The 22,485-nt window shown below is 49.7% G+C and overlaps 1 gene segment (V, D, J or C); it reads right to left on the bottom strand.

The window, feature by feature from the left end:
- Positions 1-16,397: 16,397 nt before the first annotated feature.
- LOC143436699 (Ig gamma-1 chain C region secreted form-like) overlaps positions 16,398-22,485 on the bottom strand; it is a 122,096-nt gene continuing 116,008 nt past the window's right edge. The window contains 4 exon segments of the C gene segment in view: positions 16,398-16,826; positions 16,932-17,252; positions 17,367-17,411; positions 17,770-18,060. Of these exon segments, the coding sequence occupies positions 16,504-16,826; positions 16,932-17,252; positions 17,367-17,411; positions 17,770-17,998 (918 nt within the window).

Genomic DNA, 22,485 nt, shown 5'->3' with positions numbered 1-22,485 from the left:
TAGCCAATAGGACTGGTTCTCTCTCAATCCTACCACCACCAGCTCCCCCATAGGTGCTAGGACTGGTCCCCCATATTCCTACCATCCCCAGCTCCCAATAGCTGCCAGGACTGCTTCCTCACACTCCCAATGGCTCTAGCTCAACCATAGCAGCTAGGACTGGTCCCACACATTCTTACCACACCTAGCTCTCCCATAGCTGCTAGGTCTGGTCCTTCACACTCCTACTTTCCTCAACTCCTTCATAGATGCTAGGACTTGTCCCTTACACCCACCCTCACCTGACCCAGCTCCCCATAGCAGCTAGGACTGGTCTCACACATTCCTACCACACCCAGCTCTCCCATAGCTGCTAGGTCTGGCCCTTCACAGTCCTACCTGCCCCAACTTCTCCATAGCTGCTCTGACTGGTTCCTTCACCCTCCCAAGGGCTCTAGCTCAACCATAGTAGCTAGGACTGGTCCCATACATTCCTACCACACTCAGCTCTCCCATAGCTGCTAGGACTGGTTCCCTACATTCCTACCATCCTCAGCACACCCATAGCTGCTAGGACTGTCTCCCCACATTCCTATTATCCTCAGCATACCCATAGCTGATAGGACTGTCTCTCCACATTCCTACCATCCCCAACTCCTCCATAGTGTCTCGGTGTTGTCCCTTACATCCACTTTCATACCACCCAGCTCCCCATAGCTGGTACAGCTGGTTTCTTCACACTCCCAATGGCTCTAGCTCAACCATAGCAGCTAGGACTGATCCCACACATTCCTACCACACCCAGCTCTCCCATAGCTGCTAGGACTGGTTCCCTACATTCCTACCATCCTCAGCACACTCATAGCTGCTAGGACTGTCTCCCCACATTCCTACCTGCCCTAGCTCCTCCATAGAGTCTCAGACTTGTCCCTTACACCCACCTTCATACCAGCCAGATCCCCGTAGCTGCTAAGACTGGTCCCACACATTCTTACCATAACTAGCTCCTCCATAGCTGCTAGGACTGGTTTATGTCATTCCCACCTACACCCACTCCACCATGGCTGCTAGGACGTGTCCCCCACAGTCCTAACATCTCCAGCTGCCCCATAATTGCTAAGACTGGTCCCCAATATTCCTACCATTCCCAGTTCCTCCATAGCTGCTAGGACTGGTCCCTCACATTTCTACCATCCCCAGGTCCCCCATTGCTGCTAGGACTGTCTCTCCACATTCCTAACCTCCCCAGCTTCCCATAGCTGCTAGGATGCTCCCTCACATCCTTACCTGACCCAGCTACTCATAGCTGCTAACATTGGATTCACACCTTCTTGCCATCCCCAACTCCCCCATAGCTGTTCAGAATTATCCCCTAAGTCCCTAGGGCAGCTTGACAACCAAACTGTGACAACTACCACAGTATCCTTACAGATGCTCAGCCTGCCTTCCCAACTCCTTCCTGCTCTAGAACTCCCGTAAAGCTTTTTCTGGTTCCTGGTGGTGCCCTGATTCCTTATTAACCTCACCCGCACCAGACCTTGCCCCACCTGTACCTCCTTAGCCTGTTTCCTGTGCCTCCTCCAGTCCCAGGTTACCTATAGCTGTTTGGTTTTGTCGACCAGCCCCAGTTTTCCCACAGCTGCTCTGCCAGGTCTTCTGAACGTTTGGAGCTCTCATGGCTCTCTAGTACTCTAACTCTCCTTAGCTCACCTGCACCTGTACTGCCTGGTCCCCACCTGTACTTGTACTGCCTGATCCTCACCTGCATCTGTACTGCCTGGTCCTCACCTGCATCTGTATTGCCTGGTCCTCACCTGCATCTGTACTGCCTGGTCCCCACCTGCATCTGTACTGCCTGGTCCTCACCTGCATCTGTACTGCTTGGTCCTCACCTGCATCTGTACTGCCTGGTCCTCACCTGCATCTGTACTGCCTGGTCCCCATATGCATCTGTACTGCTTGGTCCCCATCTGCATCTGTACTGCCTGGTCCTCACCTGCATCTGTACTGCCTGATCCCCATCTACATCTGTACTGCCTGGTCCCCACCTGCATCTGTATTGCCTGGTCCCCACTGTTCCTCTGGTAGACTTTTTCTTGAGATAGATATTTACCTTCTTTCAGCTTCATCCCTGGAATCTGCTATCCAATGCTGGGCCTGATCTCTGAGCACCAGGGCATCCACTCTTACTCTAGGTCTCTCTAGTTGGTGTATCAGCTTTCCCAGATGAACCTTCCCCATTCCCTCCTTACCCACTCTCTCAATTCTGTAGGCCTCTGCCTTCCCCTTGCTCCTCTAGATTTTCTTTTGCCTGCTGGTTCAGCCTTTTTGGTTCCACGAGTCTTTAGGCCATGTCAGACCCTTTGGTTTTCTGGTCTCTCCCATGAACTTTTTGAGGCTTACTCTGGTTGTCCGTTGGTGTGCGCAGCTTTAGGGGTCTGTCCATCTGTCCGTGGATATTCTGGAGTCTGCCTGGTTGGCTCAGGCTGCAGGTAGGCATCTTTTCTCTGCAACATTCAGACCCCTCTGTCGGTGTTGATTTGTCAGCTCCTTCTCATTCTCCTGTGATCTGCTGTCTATTAGGTCTGGAAAGGCGCACTGCTCTCCCTAGGCTGTGGCTTCTCCAGCTTCTCTGCTGACCACACTCACAAGTGGAGCAGACTGCTGCTCTTTTTGCTTTGGCACTGGGCTTCTAACAGCTCAGCTCTGAGCTCTGTTTCATCCTTCCAGGATTCACAGTCCTTGCCCCAGAGGTGTGAACACCACACTTCTCCCAACCCAGTACAGACTAAGAACAGGATTGAAACTGTGTGACACGGGACACTTCCTGAAGTTCCTCTTTCTTCTGTTGGTTTCAGTGTTTGGGGCAGGGGGAGACCAGGGGGAGTCCAGTCATGGTCTAGGTTACCTCATGTACGGTTGGGTGAGGTGGTCCTCTTGAGACCTGTAGAAGAAGATGTGAAGCCTAGGTGTCACAGCCCAGTGTTCCTGGGTTGCGTGGTGTTGAGTGATTATGTCCATTCTCTTGACCACCTATCTGGAGAAGACTTTCTCTCAGGTGTGACCTACCCCCAGCCTGGGTGGCAACCTCTGCCATTCCCTCTTCAGATGGCTACCTCTCTAGAGCTCAGAAGTGTCTGTGGCTCAAGGAGGAAAGTGAAGTCTGGTGTGACAGTGCACAGTGCAGAGTGGAAGTCAGGTGGAGAGGGAAAGGAATCTGGCTTCTGGCTGTCCATACAAACAGTGGGTCATATGACTGCAGAGAGAAGCTGGGCAGGGGTCCAGAAGTGCCACTTTGCTAAACTGAGAGAGGTTATGCACAGGGAGGGTCTCTGGGGGCTGGAATTACATGGGTTTTCATTTCTGGGGTCATGGTCCACAATTCTGATCCTGGCGTCTCTCAGGAACAGGGAACAGTGGGAACATTCAGGGTAGTTAACCTTATAGATTGGAAGAAAAGAACCCATTGGGATCAGATCAGATGCTGGCAGGGCAAGGATGGGGTGTAAAGCAAGGTTCTGGGACTAGAGTTGGGACTATGGTCGGAGGGAATAGAGACTGGCTAAGTTCATGAAGAGCAGGGGTACGTCCCTTCCTAGAAGACCCAGGGCTCCGTGGAGAAAAGGACTTCTCTAGGCTGGGCAGTATGTTCACATCCACGCTTTTGCAGCCAGAACCATGGCCCTATCCTTGTATCCCCTTGTTTCCATGGCTACCTGGGTTATTTGTTCAAGGGCGACTTCCCTGATCCCTTAACCGTGTCTTGGAAGTTCGGAGCTTTGTTCAGTGGCACGTGCAACTCAACATCTGTCTTGTAGTTCAAGGCATACTCTTTCAGAAGCTCAGTGATAATGCCTGCCAGCATGTGGACCAGCCATGTGACCCATTTGGCCAGTGGTACCAAGATGTACGAGAAAACTGATGAGAGGGTACTCAGCAGAGGTATGGTCCAGTGGAGGTATGGCTTATGTCATTTTCTTTCCTAGATCAACCAGGATGAACAATTGTGCCTGGCTAGGGGACCTCAGGTCAAAGCTCTGATATTTCTCTCTGTCTATCCTTGCCCATGACCCTCCTCCTTGAGACTAGTTTTCTAGGCTAGTCTCAAGACACATGAATCTTGAAGATACACAAATGCAAAATTCATAGCCTTTAGAACCTGCTTGATGACCATCAGTCAGCCCACATGGCACTTACATAGACTTGTACACTAGTGTGCATGAGACCTCAGAGGAGCTCCCTGTACAGCATTCAGACCCAGCAAGGCACCAGGCCCTCTCTGAGAGTTTTCTTCACACAAGGCTCAGCTGAGGCTGACACACACAAATGCCACAGGATTCAGTGCATCTTTACTAGGCCAGGTGTCATCAGGCAAGGCTCTACCATTACACTGGTTTTCTGGGCGAGGGCCTGAGGTCACAGGCCCTGACCCAGCCCAGACAGCCTCAGATCTGAGGAATGAAGTAGACAGGAAGCGTTCCTACAGAGTCCAGACTACCATCAGGTCCAGTGTGTCTGGCTGAGTCCAGAATTTGGACTGGAACAGTTGGGAGAATGTGGACTGCTTGTCTAGAGAGGGCAGAAAGCTGGCCCCAGAGAGAGTCTATTGGCCCACCCCAGTGGGTACATTCTCCTGGGCCTTCCTGCTGATTCACCTGCCACTCAGGGAATTGCCCCAGCCCTTGTTGGGACAAAGACTGATTGCCCTGTCTCTCCAGGGCTGGAACTGGACAAGACCTGTGCTGAGGTCCAGGACAGGGAGCTGGATGGGCTCTGGACGACCATCATCATCTTCATCAGCCTCTTCCTGCTCAGTGTGTGCTCCTGTGCCTTTGTCACACTCTGCAAGGTTTGCTGGATTTTTCCTGCACTATTCTCCTGTTCCCACATGTTCACAGCATGCCCCATGCTGTCCTATGCTCTTTACTCTGCTGTCCCCACCCTATCCTCACAAGACCCCACACCATCCCAATGCTCTCACAATCTTGTCATTAAGCTCTCTTTCTATTACCCCCATACTGTTTCCATGGTGACCCTCATAACCACTTAGAACAGTGGTTCTTATGCCATGGGTAGCCATCCTGAATATCAGATATTCTGCATATCAGATATTTACATTACAATTTATATTGATACCACAGTTACAGTTATGAAGAAACAGTGAAATAACTTAATGGTTGGGGGTCACCACAACATGAGGACCTGCATTAAAGGACACAGCACTGGGAAGATCAAGAACCATTGTTCTAGAGTGTCTCCTGGTAATCCCAGACTACACTGATTGTGTCCCACAGTGTCTTTGTTTCTACCCCAGGCTGTTTTTGACACTCATGTGTCATTCTCATGATGTCTTCAGAATGTTCTCACACCTTCCTGCACTTTCCCATACCACAGATGCTGTCCTCCAAGTTCTTCTCACTGTCTACACACTGCCCACCCACTGTCTTCATTGTACCCTCTGTTACACCACAACGTTCCTTTGTTGTATCCAATTCTATCCTTGTATTCCACATCTCTGACTTCTCTCTGGTCCCCACACCCTCTGATGGGCTCCTATGTAACAGGAGCTGTCTCTGGTTCATCCACAGAATTAAAGAGCCCTGCCCCTTGGTCCATCTCATCACCCTGCCCAACAGGTGAAGTGGATGCTTTCTATGGCGGTGTAGTGGAAACAGAAGGTCACTTTTAATTACAGGAACACGACTGTGCAGGGATCCTAGGGGTTCTTGAGTGCTCATGACTTTCTAGTCCACTTAAAATCTCATCCATTCTGATTGTCTGTGTGAGACCTAGGCTATACTGCCTTCTGGACTCTGTGCTCTCTGATATTATAAGTCTGCATTCTCTTCTATGCAATGACCATGGATATCCATCTCTTTATGAAACTCGAGCATTGGAGACAGTGACATTCCATGCCTATGAGTCCATCAGACTCTTGGTTCCTTATAAAGACACACCAGGCCCCTGACCCCTAAGGAACTTTCTGACCAGGGTGTGATGTTGATTACAAGCTATGTGGACATCAAAGATAGGTGTGACGTGGGCCAACCATGTTCCAGATGGAACCTGTTCCTTGTTCCTGCATCCTAGGAGGACAAGCGCATTGCAGTAGGCAGAGAACTGAGGGAAGACAAGCCTGGGCTAGAGGGAGACTTTTCTCCAAGTCATTCTTGTTACCCAGAGTTTACTCCTGAGCAAAAGAGACATAATCAAAATGCTTGTCCCCTCTTGAAGCAAACTTCCAAACAAGTACAGTCCAGCCATCTTGGGTGCCTGACACCAAACCAGGCTTTTCTCTGCCAGCATCTCAGAGATGAGTATCCAAGGTTCTTTTGAGAAGCAGAACAAGTGCCAGACGATGGATGCAAAATAGGGATGATCTGTATCTGTATCTGTATCTGTATCTGTATCTGTATCTGTATCTGTATCTGTATCTGTATCTGTATCTGTATCATCTGTATCTGTATCTGCATATGCATCTGTATCATCTATCTCTATCTCTATGTCTATGTCTATCCAGTCCTGCTGGATATCACAATATATATATTGCATATCAATGATATATATATATATATATATATATATATATATATATATATATATATATATCTCCTGCATGCCAACTGTATATATTATTCTGCTTATCTACTATATAAATATATATAGTATATTCACATTCACATACACACACATATATATCCTGCATATTAACTATATATATTCACATATATGACAGTATTACAATACTGTCATCAAGCTTCTTTTCTAGTATTCCCATACTGTTTCCATGGTGACCCTCATAACCACTTAGAACAGTGGTTCTTATGCCGTGAGTAGCTACTGTGAATATCAGATATCCTGCATATCAACAAATATTTACATTACAATTCATAGTGATTGAAAACTTACAGTTACAAAGTAGCAATGAAATAATTTTATAGTTAGGGTCACCCCAACATGAGGACCTGTATTATAGGGTCTCAGCACTGGGAAGTTCGAAAACCACTGCTCTAGAGTGTCTCATGTTAATTCCTACTACACTGTTTGTGACCTCAGCTTCTCCCTTGCTACCCTGTGCTGTCTTCGACACTCATGTGTCCTTCTCAAGATGCTTTCACAATGTTCTCTCACCTTCCTACAGTGTGTATATATATATATATATATATATATATATATACACACAGACACACAGACACACACATGTGTGTGTGTGTGACAGAGAGTGTTGAAGATGGAGGTGATAGACAGATATCATATGAACAAAGGAAGGCAGTTGGTAGATAAAAATGGCAGATAAATGACACACAGAAAATTTATAACTACATCTCCAGTTGTAGAAGGATTGTTCTTTAGACAGATATGGACCCAGATATCGAAAAACTGGAGTGGGGGGAATGAATACTTTTAAGAGAATGTCCACCCAGTTGGGCTGGAAATGTGGGTGGTGAGTTTGATATCCCTGTGACAAGGCAGCAGGATGGAAGCTGAGGCAGAGGTGATATTCTGACCCTCTAGTAAGATCCTTGTTTGATATGACAGTTCCTTTGGCTGTCCTCTTGATTGGATTAAGTGATGGGTTTCTGTGGTGGTGTCTATGCAGGACTTTGTAGAGATTGTTAGATCTTGAGAGCTCTGAACTAACTAGTAGGTCATGTCCTTGGTGGATAGATTCAGAACATGACGGCATTATTGGGAGGTGGTGGTGGTGGGAGAGGGGCCAATGGAGGAAGCAAGTCACTTGGACTAGAATTTGGGATTATACGGGGTGATCAATTCTCCTGTCTTGGGTTCTTGCACACCCTACAAGAATGGGATGGGGAGACATTGATGGGAAAACAAAGGTACTCTTATGTGCCTTGCATGAGCAACAACTCATATGTGAAAGAAAAAACCTGAGGACCTTGCAGCAGCTTAATCCCACTAGGAGAGGATTGTGCCCCTGGAAAGCTTTAGGGTACCAACCTAGAGACTCTCAGGAAGGGATGCAGAGCAAAACGCTGACAGAGAGCTTTGGAGTACCTTCCTGATAGTCTCTCTTTCCAGATACACATGAGAAGTCCCTGCCTTTCTCTGTGACCCAACAGTGACCATCACCTTCAATCTGAGCAGCAAACATACAGTGCCCTCCCCTGCAGGGCTCCAGTCTCTCCAGAGCATTGTCTACCTCCCTACAGGCTTCCCACAGAGACCGCCAACCTTAAATCCCATCTGCTAACCTCAGGTCTGCATGAGCCCCACAGGTCAGTATAGAACTTTCAAAGCATCTGTTGGTCATAGCAGCCCATTGAAGAAAAATAATTAAACCTCTGTTGGTACAGTTGACCTGGAGTTCTGGGTCTCTGCTACATCAGAGGTTTTGTCTGATCCCTTAAGGCTCCCAAACTGGTCTTTATATCTTCACCCTTTGCAAGATATAGGCACTGTCTCTGTACACTGTTGTCACCTCTGTCACTTTTCCCTCTCTTATGTGCCCATCAGTGTCAATCTGCTTCCAGTGCTAAGTGCAGGATTGGAGGGCAAAGGCCTCAGGAGAGCCTGATGAATGGATAAATGAACCAGTAGATGACTGAATGAATGGGCCAGTGTCACGGCTCAGCAGGCAAGGATGCCAAAGAGAGAGAACTGATTCCTGCAAGTCCTCTGATTTCTCTGTGTTCTGTAACATGTGCTCTCCCACCAACATACATGCAAATGCACATGCACACTTAAAAAAATCAAACATCTGAAATACTGAGTAGACAAATGACCATGTTGGTCAGCAAATGTTTCTCAGGATCTGCAAGACCACTAGAGATACTGGATATCACCTTCCCAAAGACTGTCTACCTCAGCCTACTGGAGAAGGTCTTCCTAGAAGGACTGTGGCCACTGGGAGGTTGTGCCCATATTCCTTTCTGGATTTCTGGTTTAATGTTTTCCATCAGGAGACTCCATCACACATCCCTGTGCAGCTCCCGGTCATGTAGGGTTCCAAGGCTGGAGACCTATGGCCAGTTTTGGGAATAGAGGCTTCCTGGTTTGGTCCTGACAGTCTGTACTGGAGCTTTTCTCCATGTAGAAGACAACATTTGTACAATGATATTTGTGGTACTACTTAGCAAACCCTTCTGTGCCAGGGTTCTCAAGCATAGGCCTAACCTTGATACTTGAGTTCATCTCTACACAGCGTCACAAAGATTCGCCTCCACATGGCTCTCTGGGTCATAGAGGTGTCAACTGAAATCCATCTGCTCCACACATGTGGTGACCTTGTGGCCCTGGAGCCTCTGTAGGTTGTTGTTTTTCCCAGCACCAAAGCCACAGTCTGTACGTCAGCCTTGTCATGCAGGTCGCTGTGGTTGCCACGCTTCATAACTCTTTATCAACAGCCTCCTCACAGGCGGCTTCTCAGCAGAAGCATCTGTTTCTAGCTGTGGTAACAAACAGGACACACGCTTGCCCACACCGAAAGCCAGGGCTCAGGTCTGCTCTGTGGCCCAGCAGACTCTAGTCCTTCATCTTGAGGATTGAAGCTCTAATTTAGCAGGGACCAGGTCACAATGCCCACCTGGAAGGATGCCCAGTCTTCTAAATTTCTAGCTGTAGCTGTACTGTCTATGCTGGGCTATGCTGGGTGTGCCCTTGCTGAGTTTATTCTGCATGACATACAAGGCCTCAAAGGAAATTTGGGTGCTGGAGAGACGGCTGAGCAGTTAACAGTGTAAGCTGCTCTTGCAGAGGACCCTGAGTTTGGTTCTCTGTAACTGGCATTCCAGCTTCAGGGATCACATGGATTTTCTCACCTTCACTCACACCCACATTCATTCATTCTCTCTCTCTCTCTCTCTCTCTCTCTCTCTCTCTCTCTCTCTCTCTCTTTCTTATGCACAAGCATTCATGGACACACACACACATACACAGAAAGAGACAGAGAGACAGACAGAAACAGACACATAGAGATAGATGGGATAGTTAGAATTGGGGGTCAAGGAAAGAAAAAGATGGGTTTTTGTCATTGTAAGGTCCAAACACAACTCGAGGACCCAATGACCTCAATAGCCAGAACAAAAGGAACCGTGTGAAATGTGTCTACTCTTTGGAGGTAAATAAGCACTTTCTCAGAATATACCTACTCTAGGAACTTAAAAAGTGACGCGGCCAGATTTGCCAGCAGAGGAAAGGACGTGGCATCTTTAAGGATAACTTACAAGGATGCTAGAGGAGGAGAGAGCCCAGTGCAGGCAACATTTAAAAGGACAGCTCATGAGACTTTAAAAGGAGACAAGATCTCATCAATACATGGTGACCTGTATTACATTCTAGGAAAGTATCTGGCTATGTTCAGAAGGAACAGAATAGTTTATTTGGTGGAGGAAATTTTAAGTCAGTAACACTCTGAGGCTGTGGCATGGTTATGACTCACTTCTCATAAAATGCTCTTTGGCAAGGATGGGAAGCACATTCAGCATCACAGACAAGTGTCTGCAGAAAGAGAAGAATGCAGTCCTTAAAAAATTATTACATTTGTGTGTGCGAGTGTGTGTGGGAAGGTGGTGGGGTGTGTGTATGTGTGTGTGGTGGTATGGTGCGTATGTATGTGTGCATGGTGTGTATGCATGTGTGCATGGTGTGGTGTGTGTGCATGTGTGTGTGGTGTGTGATGTGAATGAGTGTGTGGTGTGGGCCTATGTGGTATGTAGTTGAGAACCGCACTAGTCCCACGTTCGGGCACCCAAAATGTTGGGGCCTAGGCTGGCTCACTTTGGGCGGCCTAAAATGTTGCGGCCTTCTCCACTCCATGCTTGGCGGCCACTGTTTCCCAGCCCAAGCTGCCGCTCTGGTCTGCGGTTCAGGGTTCAGCAAGAAAGAGAGTGAGGACGGACTTGAAGAATGGAGACCAGACAGAGTGTGATTCAATCCTGTTTATTCTTCAGTCTCTCTTCCTAGTCCAAGACCCAAGTCTTGAGTTCCTAGTTCCTAGTTCCTAGTTGTACTCAAAATTTCTTCTGTCTGTCTAATGTCTATTCCTACTCCTAGTGTCTGAATCTCTGTTACTCCAAATTGTTCTCTACTCTCCTGTCTGCCTCTCGCCTTTTATATGTCTCACTTCTAAGCCACGCCTTTTGGTCACACCTTTAATCATGCCCTTAGGTCTTGTCTCTAAATCTGATCTCTACACTTCTAAGTCACACTCTTAAGTTACACACCTTTAATCTTACACACCTTTAATCTCACACACCTTTAATCTCACACACCCAAGGAAAGTCCTGGGTATCTAAAGCAAGATGTTATCAGAGTGTGCTCAGCTGTTGTAGGCTATTGTAATCCAAGTCTCATGTCAGGGTATATGGTTCAAGATGGCTGCAAAGCTGATAGCCGCCTTCTGCTAAAAGTTGGCTCGCAACAGTATGTGTGTGTGTGTGTAAGTGTATGTTGTGTTTATGTTGAATATGTCCATGTATAATTATTTGTGTGTGCATCTATGCACATGCTAGGGTGTACATATGGAGGGGAGGACACCATATGGGTTCTGGTGATCAAATTCAGCCCCTGGATTTTCAGTGCACCTGGACTTCATAACCCACCGAAGAGCTCACACATAGTGCCTTTTCCTGCTGAGCTCTTTGTGCGGTAGCTTTCACTATTGTTAGGGAATTTCATAATACTTGTAATGTATAAAATGCATCTCTATTCCCTCTCCTCCACTCCCTCTTCTAGCCCAACCAAATTTCTTTCCTTACATCACGTATCACTGGGTAGTGGGCACGTGCGCACCTCTCTCTCTGTTCTCCACTGTGGAAGTGACTAGCTACCTCAAGTTCCTGCTCTCATTTTTCACGGTGAGAGACTGTAACCTTGAACTGCAGGCTAATAAAATTTCTGTTGTCAGGGTACTTCTATCACTGCAACCAGAAATGAAACCAAGATTCTTGCTATGACGGACTGTACACTTGAACTATGAGACAAAAACACTTCCTCTTATCAGGGCAAGAAAACTGTCCCAGGCCTAAATGTTCTTGAAATCCACCATCTCTAAGTCCTTCCTCCCTCACTTTTCAGGGAGGGATGTTTGGTCACATACTAAGTGTGCGGAGGATTAAATAACTTTTCTCAGGGTTAGGGCAGCTTTCTCTTTGTAGTCTAGGTTCCACTGTCCTAACTCCCAGTTCTGCGTCCTAAGCCTAGCTTCTCCATACACTTGGTCAAAGCCCGGGCTCTATGCACCTGTCTGTGCATGAACTATCAATGCCTCCAATGTCCATCTCCCTATGGCTTCCCCAGCAGCAAAATCACTCACAGGAATCTGCTGCTCCTTGGTCTTAGGTAAATCAAGTCTTTCCCAACACCAGAAGTTGCAATGGCACTGGCTAGTTTGGATTCTGCCCCCCACTATAGCCATGCTGACAGGATCTTCTCTTGACCAGTCCAGCCCAGTCGAGTCCCCTCATACAGCCAGCAGTAGAAGTTATATAGACTTGAACAGTCTCTAATAGTCAAGGATAAACCTCAAGACAGCTAAATTTCATCTGAGAACTCACTGCCCAGCTAGCACCTGTCTCCTGTTTTGGGTGTTTACTTAGGAGGCCTTCGATTGTCGATGCTAACGCTCCTATACCCCAGAAGCATTTTTCTGGCCCCTTTACAATGCTATCTCAGGCCATGGAGTCTGTGTCTTCTGATATCCATGGGAAGACAGAATCCAAGCCTGGTAGGACACAGACATGCCTAGCAGAGCAGGACACACTGGGCAGTCACTGTATGATCTTCCTCTTCCCTGACTCTGGAGTATTTCTTCTTTTTCTTATTCCTTCATTTTTTCCCATAGAAATCTTATCACTCAGCCTGAGGTCGCCGTGAGGCACGTTCTTCTTAGTTCGTGTGGCTGGTGTGGGAGGCCATGCCTGGGCAGCCTAGGGGAAGAAACAGCTGGGAAGAAACTATCCATAGTGAGGACAGACTGTGGACCTGTGGGGTACAGGGTAGCAGCGCTGGAGCCCAGCAGTGGAGCGACTCTTAGAGAAGATCTGGTAGGACATAGGACCAGGAGAGGTAGTGTGTTCTGCCTCAACTTAGCTGTACTGTGTTTCTAAGTGCCAGGGCTGGTTCACATAAGAGGAACACAGAGATTGTGGAATATTTAAAAAATGTTTTATTGACAAATACAAAACAAACAAACAAGATCAACAAAGCAGACAGAGACCTTAAGGACATCAGCGATCTACAGGAAGTTAGAAGCCAAATCCCTGAGTCCCTTGAGAACGTCTCGCCAGCCGCAGGAGGGCAGGAGGCCATTTTTCCTTCCTGCCTTTGTTTTTATTCCTGTCTGGAGACTCTGATTTTCCTTGGTTGAGAAGTAATGGAGAAACAGGTATTGGATTTCTATAGTAGACCCACTCCATACTCCAGTAGCCTGGTGCTCCCGGGCATGGTAACTCCTTGGACTGCAGCTCCAGCTGTCACTAGCTATTGTAAGAGTCTTGGACAGATGTCAGGTGTGGAGGAGGAGCCTGCTGCATCCTGGCTCTTTCCAGTGTCTTTCACCTCTACTGTTCTTCCTCTTCCTTCTTTGGCCCGATTGGAACCTGCTCCTCAGTTTTCTCTCCAGGAAGTCCTTGGTGGTCACCCAAACCCTGATCAGTGGTCTCTGCACCTGCCATGGCTACACAGAGGCCATAAAGCCCAGGCCCTTCTCTGTTGTGCTCCCAGAGTAGAGTTGAGAATTCCAGAGAGATAGTGGTGTCTGGGTCTCAGGATTGTGGGGTCAGGGTTATCTGTGAACTTGTCCCTTTGTCTGAGAATCCAGTGTATTGCACCTGTGACCAGAAGAAGGATCTGTGTAACGATCTCAACCTTTAGATGGTTCAGTCCCAAGATACTAAGAAACACAGGCCTTTCCGTTTCCCAGGGTTCATGGAAGCTCAAGGAGCCTGGCAGGACATGGTGATTCCAAGGCCACTGGAATAATTCAGTCGGCTTCAGCTGGGCCATGGCTGCCCTGCTGTTTCTGGCCTGGATAAAATTTGTTTCATCTTGGGGATCCAAAACTTGTATCTTCTATTATCAATTCTTATGTTTTGGAAGATGATCAGGACTGGGCTGACTCCAGGGCTGGTAGGGCACTTGTCACTTCTTCTTCAGTGATTGCTCTTTTTGTCCCAACAGTTTGGATATATTGTTGAGGAAACTATGTCCCATGTGGGTCTAACCAGTGTCTTGGGTGCTGTTGTGATGGTGTCTTAGGCCCTGGTGGCTATGGACCGCAGCAGTCTAATGGCCACATGGTCCTCTAGAGAGGGAAGAATTGACAGTAGCTGAGTCTCAGGGTCAGAGGGTAGTGAAGTGAGCGGACAGTGTGATCTGAGTCAGGCTGCTTGGCATACTGCACAGGGTCCTTCAGGGCCTGGGAAATCACCTGCCATTACAGGAGATGGCCTAGGGCCCTTGTCCAATCATGTTCTTGTATTCAGGAACCAGTGTCTGCTTCAGCCCCACCACTGAGGAGAAGATCCACTTTACCTGTGGGGCATGGAGAAAAAGACAAGATCAGGACTGCACTCTGACCTGTGGGTCACCCCCCACCTGAAGTCTCCAATATGGGGCAGCAGCATACAGTGCGGGTCCATGTGCAAACAGAGTGGAGACAATATGGGTGACAACATGGGAAATATCGGACTCTAGGGACAGCATGAGGAGAGCATGAAAATACAGACAGCAGCACGGACAGCATAGCAGGAAGCAAGAGACAGTGTGGGATAGCATGAGGCAACACAGCATAGGTTGGGGACAGTATGGAGCATTATGTAGACTGCATGGGGACATTGTAAGACTGTCTCATACAGAAGGGTAGACAGCATTGCACAGCATGTAAGACGGGTCAATAGCATGGGACAAGGTGAGGCATAGGTCATCACAGGGACAGTATGAGGAACAGTGTAAGGACAGTGTAGACACTGTGGGGACAGTGTGGCCGACCTTGAAGAGTGTGACAGCAGCGCTGTAGCACACGCTGAGCAGGAAGAGGCTGATGAAGATGGTGATGGTCGTCCAGAGCCCGTCCAGCTCCCCGTCCTGGGCCTCAGCACAGGAATCATCCAGTTCCAGCCCTGGACAGAGAGGGCAGTCAGTTTTTGTCTACCAACAAGGTGGACGCTTGGAGACATTCCCTGTGTGACAGGAGGCTACATGGAGGCCCAGGAGAAAGCTGCAGCCTGTCTTAGCCAGCAGACCCTCCTTGGGGCCAGCTCTCCTTTCTGTTCTCTCTGGACCAGAAACCTCAGCTCCCCAAACTGCTGCAGTTTTGTCCCTGGGCTCAGCCAGACACTGTGGACCTGATGCTGGCCTGGCTTGTACAGGAGCTCACTCTGTGTGCCCCAGCCTTCAGTTTGGAGAGTGGCTAGACTGAGTCAGGGCCAGTGACTCTTGTGGGTAGTATCTGTGTAGTTGGCCTGATATTCTGTCTTTTCTCTGATGACAAGAACAGAGGGTCAGAGAGAAGGCAGGGCCTATTCCCTGTGATGACTGTACTTCAGAGAAAGGACTCACAGGGTAGTGAAGTAAGTTACACAGCTTTGGTGGTGTGTCAACTGTGCGAGTTATGGGCATCAGCCTGAAAGTCAGGGACGGTTTCGGCTGAGGGGACTTGTGTGTGAGGAGGGTTGTGGGTGTCCTTGGCATAGGAAAGTTATCTGTATCAGTTGGCCCACTTGTAAATACTGAGGATGATTATATGGGCAGACCTGGTACCTTTTTATCTTTGTAACAGACATGATGCTCATGTGAATTTCTAGTGTGTGATTCTGTTATGTGTATGTGTGTGTTTGTGTCTGTGCACGCGCGTGTGCATTGTGTGTGTGTATGTCCATGCATATGTGTGTGCCTGTGCATGCGTAGATGTGTGAGCACTTGTATATAATAGCCTTGTAGGCAGGGCGTTGCTGAGCAGGTTGGTTTTAGTGGGTCCGTGTTCATCCTCCACATGGGCATCTGACAGTGGCGAGAGCTACGTGTATCATCAACATACAGCATAGATTTAGTCTATGGAAAACCGAGTGGAGGGACAGCAAGGGTCTGTGTGCAAGCCTGTGACCACATGTATCTATTCATTGGCCTCAGTGAGATGCTTGGCCAGGAAGCGGGGTAAGGACAGACTGAGGGATCTGGAGGTTGTGTCTTCTTTATTTTGGGGGGTTTGTTAGACATATTCTGTGGCCAGATCTGACAAATTGCTAGTTAGAGCATGTGCGAGAGGGATAGCCTAGGGATAAGCTTCCGGTTCCCAGTGAGAGGTAAATTCTTTTCAGGCCAGGCAAATTCAAAGGAGCTGGGTGTGGCAGTGCAGGCCTTCGTTTTTTTCCATAGTCACAACTCAGGCCTCAAACCATGGAGACCCGTCATCCCATGACCTAGCTAGACTCTGTATCTCAGAAAGAACCAGGACATTATTGCAGGGTCCCAAGGCAGTGCTGGGTGCTTTATTTACACAAGGAAGGGGTAGAGGTAGGTATCAGCGTCCCTTAGGACCAGAGGTCTCACGGGCCACACAGATCATTTACCAGGAGATCGGGTGAGGGTCTTCTCAGTATGGTGGTTGTGCAGGGCTTCGTGTAACACAGAGCAGGTGAAACTATCTCCCGTCTCCCATATGTTCTTGTTCACAGTGAGCTTGCTGTAGAGGAAGTAGCTCCCGTCTGTGTCCAGGGTGGGCTGAGTGTTCTTGTAGCTCTCCGCTGGCTGCCCGTTCCTCTGCCACTCCACGTAAATGTCATCAGGAAAGAAACCCTCTGCCAGGCAGGTCAGAGTGACTTCACTCTTGGTCAGCTGTTCTTTGGGAGGTGGCAGGGTGTATACCTGTGGAGCCCGTGGTCTGCCTGTGGGTACAGAGAGTGGTTAGCATAGAGGGCAGAAGTCTGCTTATGTCAAGCTCTGCCTAAGGACAACTGCAGCTTCTACACCACACCCCCTGCAGTTCCCACCTTTGGTTTTAGAGACGGTTCTCTCGATGGGGGCAGGCAAGGCTGCACTGTTGACCTTGCATTTGAACTCCTTGCCGTTGAGCCAGTCCTGGTGCAGGATGGGGAGCTCACTGACCGAGCGGAGGGTGCTGTTGAACTGCTGCTCTGGGCGGTGAGTCTGAGCTGTGTGCACCTCCTCGTCATCCACATACCAGCTGAACTGGACCTCGGGATCATCCTGGCTGACGTCTACCACGACACATGTGACCTTAGGAGTCAGAGTGATGGTGAGCACGTCCTTGGGCTTCGGGGGGAAGATGAAGACAGATGATACTTCTGGGACTGTAGATGAAGAAGAAAGGTGGAAATAGGTCAACACCTGGGCCACCATCCCACATGGGCCACCTGAGGACACTTGTTGCGTCTGGGGCTGGAGTGAAATGCCGACCGGCTTACCTGTACATATACAAGGCTTGCAACCGCAATCAGAGTCCCTGGGCACTGCAGAGAGAAGGCTGTGTGTTATTGGGGTCTGGAGGGGAAGGCACCAGGATGGAGGTAGGGAAAGTTTGGGTCTGATGTGGGATCATGCCAGGCTGTTCTTGGGTATGACCTTTGTCAGGTTGATACCTGAGTCTGTCTTCTGTATGTCAGGACCCATAGGCATCGTAACCCAGATATTAATAAATGAGTGTAAAAGACACAGATAGCAATTCCCAGAAGGGGGACAAAGAAGAACTTTTGATTTTCTGGGCTAACTCCCCTCCCTCATGATGGCTGCCCAGCCTGGTTGGTCTAGGTAGGCTAATGCCCGAGCCTCAGCTCTAGTGATCCCCTCTTCCCCTAGATGTCCTCTCACCAATGGTCTTGTCCACCTTGGTGCTGCTGGCCGGGTGGGCTACGTTGCAGGTGACAGGCTGGCTGGGCCAGGTGCTGGAGGATACAGTCACTGAGCTGCTGAGAGTGTAGAGTCCAGACTGCATGACAGCTGGGAAGGTGTGCACACCGCTGGACAGGGCTCCAGAGTTCCAGGTCACCGTCACTGGCTCAGGGAAATAGCCCTTGACCAGGCATCCCAGAGTTACCATGGAGTTAGATTTGAAGGTAGATCCAGGGGCCAGTGGGTAGACAGATGGGGGTGTCGTTTCGGCTACAAGAAAAAGTATTTGGGATCACACTGTCAGACAGGGTTGGACCCAGGCTTCTAGAAGGCCTGTGTTTTGCAGCCTTCCCTGGCTCTCTATGTGGAGTACACAATATCCATTAATTATGCCTGTGAATGTCAGGATCACCAGGCCTGGTCAGACCTGAGGCCCCCGAGCCCAGTCCCTTTCTTAGTACACTCTCAGGAAAGTGCCTGGACAGCTTTCCAGTATGGATGTCCCTGTTTGCCCCAGCAGCTGTGCGGTGGGGGCATCTGTGCTCCACCGTTAAACCTCTTACTCCTGGCCCATATGGCTGCACGCAATATGGACAACACTGAAGGCCAAACTGAAGTCCGCACATCCCTGCAGCCTGCAGTCCCTTCCTGCCTCTGCCTGTCCATCCATGTTGACTCTTGCCACCTCCTGGGCCGTTTCTACCTGCCTTGGCCTGTTCACTGATGGTCTCTGTTCTTAGGTTCCCTGAATTCCTCATTCCAAGAGCTCTGGCCTTAACTTTGTTCTGCAGGCGTCTTTTTTAGTTGGCCTTGATCTAAGTATGTTTAGTACTTTTGATTCTTGGGTCAGGATTCACTTCCTGCCCATACACAACCCTCTAGGATTCTCCTCAAGGTCTCTCTCCTATCAAGTCAGCCCAGTCTCCTAAACACGTGCTTTGACATAATTTTTTAGCTTCCTTCTCCTCAATTCTTTGTCCCTGCTCTGTACGATCACCACCAGCACACCCACTTTCCAGGTTCTGGGTATGGGTCTCTCTGGCCTGGCCTGGCAGCCCGATGCCTGTCACCTCCTTGCAGTGTAGTCTCACTAATGAGACCTTGGTGAACTCAGCCTTGGTTTCTCCTTTCTTCCAGGGTTGTCTTCACAGTCCCCTGCGTTCTGCCTCTGCATGAAACTTGCATTGCCAAAACCTAGAGAATTTCCTTTCTTTTTTTCAGTAGCACAGGGCTTTTGAAGTTGGACAATACTACCTTTTTTTTTCCATGAAGCTGGTCGTCACTTCCCCTCTCTTGTCCCTTCAGTTCCTGCATCCTTCCCTTTATCCTCAGGACCATGCTAGTCTCTGTTGCGCCTGAGATCTGACATCTCCTGCTCAGCCCCTGATCCTCGCACTCCCCTCCTTTTGTAGATTGACCCCGTGTCCCCTGTATCGTTGGGATAGATTTGATCTTCCTGGTTTGAGTTTCCACAATCTCCTAGGATCACAGATAGAGCTCCTGACTGAAGACCTGCAGCCTGTATATTTCCTTTGGCTATGTCTACCCTAGGACTTCCCCCTGTCCTTCTTGCTGCTCAGCCAAAGGCCCTTCCTGAGGCCCTGAGATCCCCTAGACTGTTTTTCTCTTAGCCCTCAGCTGTTCTTGGTCCCTGCATCAGCTCAGCATTTTCCAGTGTCCAAGGGGCCTTTCGCTCTGCCTCTGTCCTGAGTAGAGTACCTCAGCTGGCCACTGCTAGACCTGACCTCCACAGGGCACCTACTCTTTCCCAAGGCAGTCCCCTGTAGAGTTCCTACTTCCTCCCATGACTTCCTGGATCGTCACTCTTGTCCTCTTCTCCTGACCTCAGTTCCAGCCGGGTCCTTGCTCTGCTAAGCACCCTTTGTTTTGTTGCCCTGGCTTCTCCATCCAAAAGAATCTCAGGCCTGTCCCTGCCATCAGAGCAGACAGCTGGATCAGCCCCAGCCTAGCCCGCCTGGCTCTTTCTCCTTCCTGCGCTCCAGCATAAAGTAAGCATAACTTCTCCTTCCCCTCTGCCACTGGCTCCCTATCAAGCTACTGTCTCACCTCAGCCTGGTTCCTCAAACCCCTGGCCCTGTTCTCAGAAGAGTCATCTCTAAGGCCAGTTAATATAGCTCAGGGCAGTGAACTGACCCTGCGTCGTGTGTCATTGGGCTGTCCCTCCACATTGCCACCTGCCTGCTTCCCCTTTAACTCCTCAGCCAGAGCCTCCTCTAATTGAACCTGCCCTGCTCCCCAGTGGCTGCACAGCTCACCCCCACCCCCTCACCTGCCTCAGTTCTGTCGTAGGTGCTCACCCTCATTTCCTACGTCCGATTTGCCATTCTGCCGAGGCTTCTCTCATGTTCCAGAATGCTCACCTACTCTGGTTTTGCTGGAGCTGCCCAGTCTGTTTCCCCACACTCTTACCTGCCTCAGCTGCCATGCAGTTGCTCATTCCGGAACCCTACACTCCCACTCGCCTCAGTTTCCCCACAGATGCTCAGCTTGGTCTCCTAAACCTCCAGAAGCCACAGTGCTCTTGTTGCAGCTCAGCACGACCCTTCCACATTCCCATCTACCCCAGAGACCCTACCTCAGCCTCGGACTTTTATCTCCATGGTATTGTTAAGCTAGGACCCCCACACTCCCACGGGCCTCAGTTTCCCTGACAGCTAAGGCTAGACTCCTCCATTGCTACCTACCTTTGCTCTCCTGTGTGTGCTCGGCCTGGATGCCCACTCATATGCAGACTAGAACCTGCTCCCTGTGTCTGTTTAGCCAGGTTCTGCAGCCCTGTTTATGCCAGCGACCCTGTAGCTGCTCAGCCTGACTCCTTATAGCTCCACCTATCCCCGATCCTCAATAGCAGCTCAGTCTGTCTCCCCTTGCCTCAATAGCACCAGCTCTCCTGCAGCGGCTCAGCCGCTCTCCTGCAGTGGCTCAGCCTGGTACTATTTAGACCCATGAACTCTAGCTCCCTGATGTTTTTTCAATTAGGATGCCCACACTCCCACTGGCCTCAGTTTCCCTTTGACTTCTAAGCCCAGTATCCTCTAGTGCTACCTTACCCAGCTCCCCTGTGTCTACTCAGCCTGGGTCCTCACATTCAGACTAGAACCTGCTCCCTTATGTCTGCTTAACTGGGTCTCCCCCAAACCTACCCCAGCTGCCCTGTAACTGCCCTGCCTTGGTTCCTGGACTCTCAAATGCCCCATCGATCCCAGCTCTTCTCTGGCTGCTCAGCCTGGTACTTTGTACACACTTATCAGCTTCAGATTCCCGATATTTGTTCAGGCAGGACTCCACGCTCCCACTTGGTTTAGTCTCCCTGCGATTGCTGTGTCTAGAATCCAGCATTACTCCCTACCTCAGCTCCCCTGTGTCTACTCAGCCTTGATCTCTGCCTACCCAGTAGATCCTGCTCCTTGTGTGTTCTTAGCCTTGTTATCCCCCCCAGTGCTCCACCTACCCCAGCTAAGCTGGAGCTGCTCAGCCTGGATGCCTAAACCTCCCCTTGCCTCAGTTTCCCTGCAGATGCTCAGTCTGGACCTCCACTTTCATCCTAGCTCCAGCTCTCTTGTAGCGGCTCAGCCTGACTCCTTACAGGTTCACCTATCCCCGACCCTCTTGTAGTTGCTCAGCCTGGTCCCCCACACCCCCATTAGCTCCCGATTACCTGCAGCTGCTCAGCTTGGAACCTTATGTGCCCACCAGCTCCAGCTCTGCAGCATTTGCTCAACTGTGCCCCCCATGCTCTCACCTGACTCAGTTTCCCTGAGAATGGTCTGAATCCTGCACTACTACTTATCCCAGCTTCTCTATGAGTACTGAGCATGCACCCCAACCCATGCCCTTTAGCTCCTGCTCTCTGTGTTTCATGACCTGGTGTCCACACTCTTACCTGCCTCAGCGTCCCTGTAGCCATTTAGTCTGGTCCCTGCCATTCCATTTGCCTCAGCTCCCCTGTATCTGCTCACCCAGGTTGCCCTCATTCTAACGTGGCCCTGTCCCTCTATAACTACTTCCAGCTGTGCTGGGTCCCCTGGAGCTGCTGTGCCAGGATCCCTACACTTCGAGTTGTCCTGTCTTCCCTATAGCTGCTCTGCCTGGATCTCCACAGTTCTACCTGGCCTGGTTCTCCATTTGCTGCTCTGCCTGGATCCCCTGCTTCCACCTGCCCTGGCTTCCCAGGAGCTGCTGAGCCTGGATCTCCACACTTCCATCTCTCTTAGCTTCACTATAGTTGCTCTGCCTGGATCCCCACCATTGTACCTACCCTGGCTTCGAATTTGCTGATCAGCCTGGATCCCCCCACTTGCACCTGTCTTGGCTTCCCAGGAGCTGCTATGCCTGTATCCTTATACTTCCAGCTGTGCTGGCTCCCCTGGATCTGATCTGGCTGGATTCCACACTTCCACCTATATTTGCTCCCCTAAAGCTATGGTGCCTGGATCCTCACAGTTCCACTTGTTCTAGCTCCCCTGCCACTGCTGTGCCTGGATCCTCCACTTCTAGCTGTTCTGGCTCCCCTGCCACTGCTGTGCCTGGATCCTCCACTTCCAGCTGTCCTGGCCCCCCTGTCACTGCTGAGCCTGGATCCTCCACTTCCAGCTGTCCTGGCTCCCCTGCCACTGCTGTGCCTGGATCCTCACACTTCCAGCTGTCCTGGCTTCCCTGTCACTGCTGAGCCTG

This window comes from Arvicanthis niloticus, chromosome 23 (genome assembly GCF_011762505.2).
Source record: "Arvicanthis niloticus isolate mArvNil1 chromosome 23, mArvNil1.pat.X, whole genome shotgun sequence".
NCBI classification, from domain to species: Eukaryota; Metazoa; Chordata; class Mammalia; order Rodentia; family Muridae; genus Arvicanthis; species Arvicanthis niloticus.
Note: the sequence above shows the minus strand (reverse complement) of the source record. Positions and strands in the feature narration are given on the sequence as shown.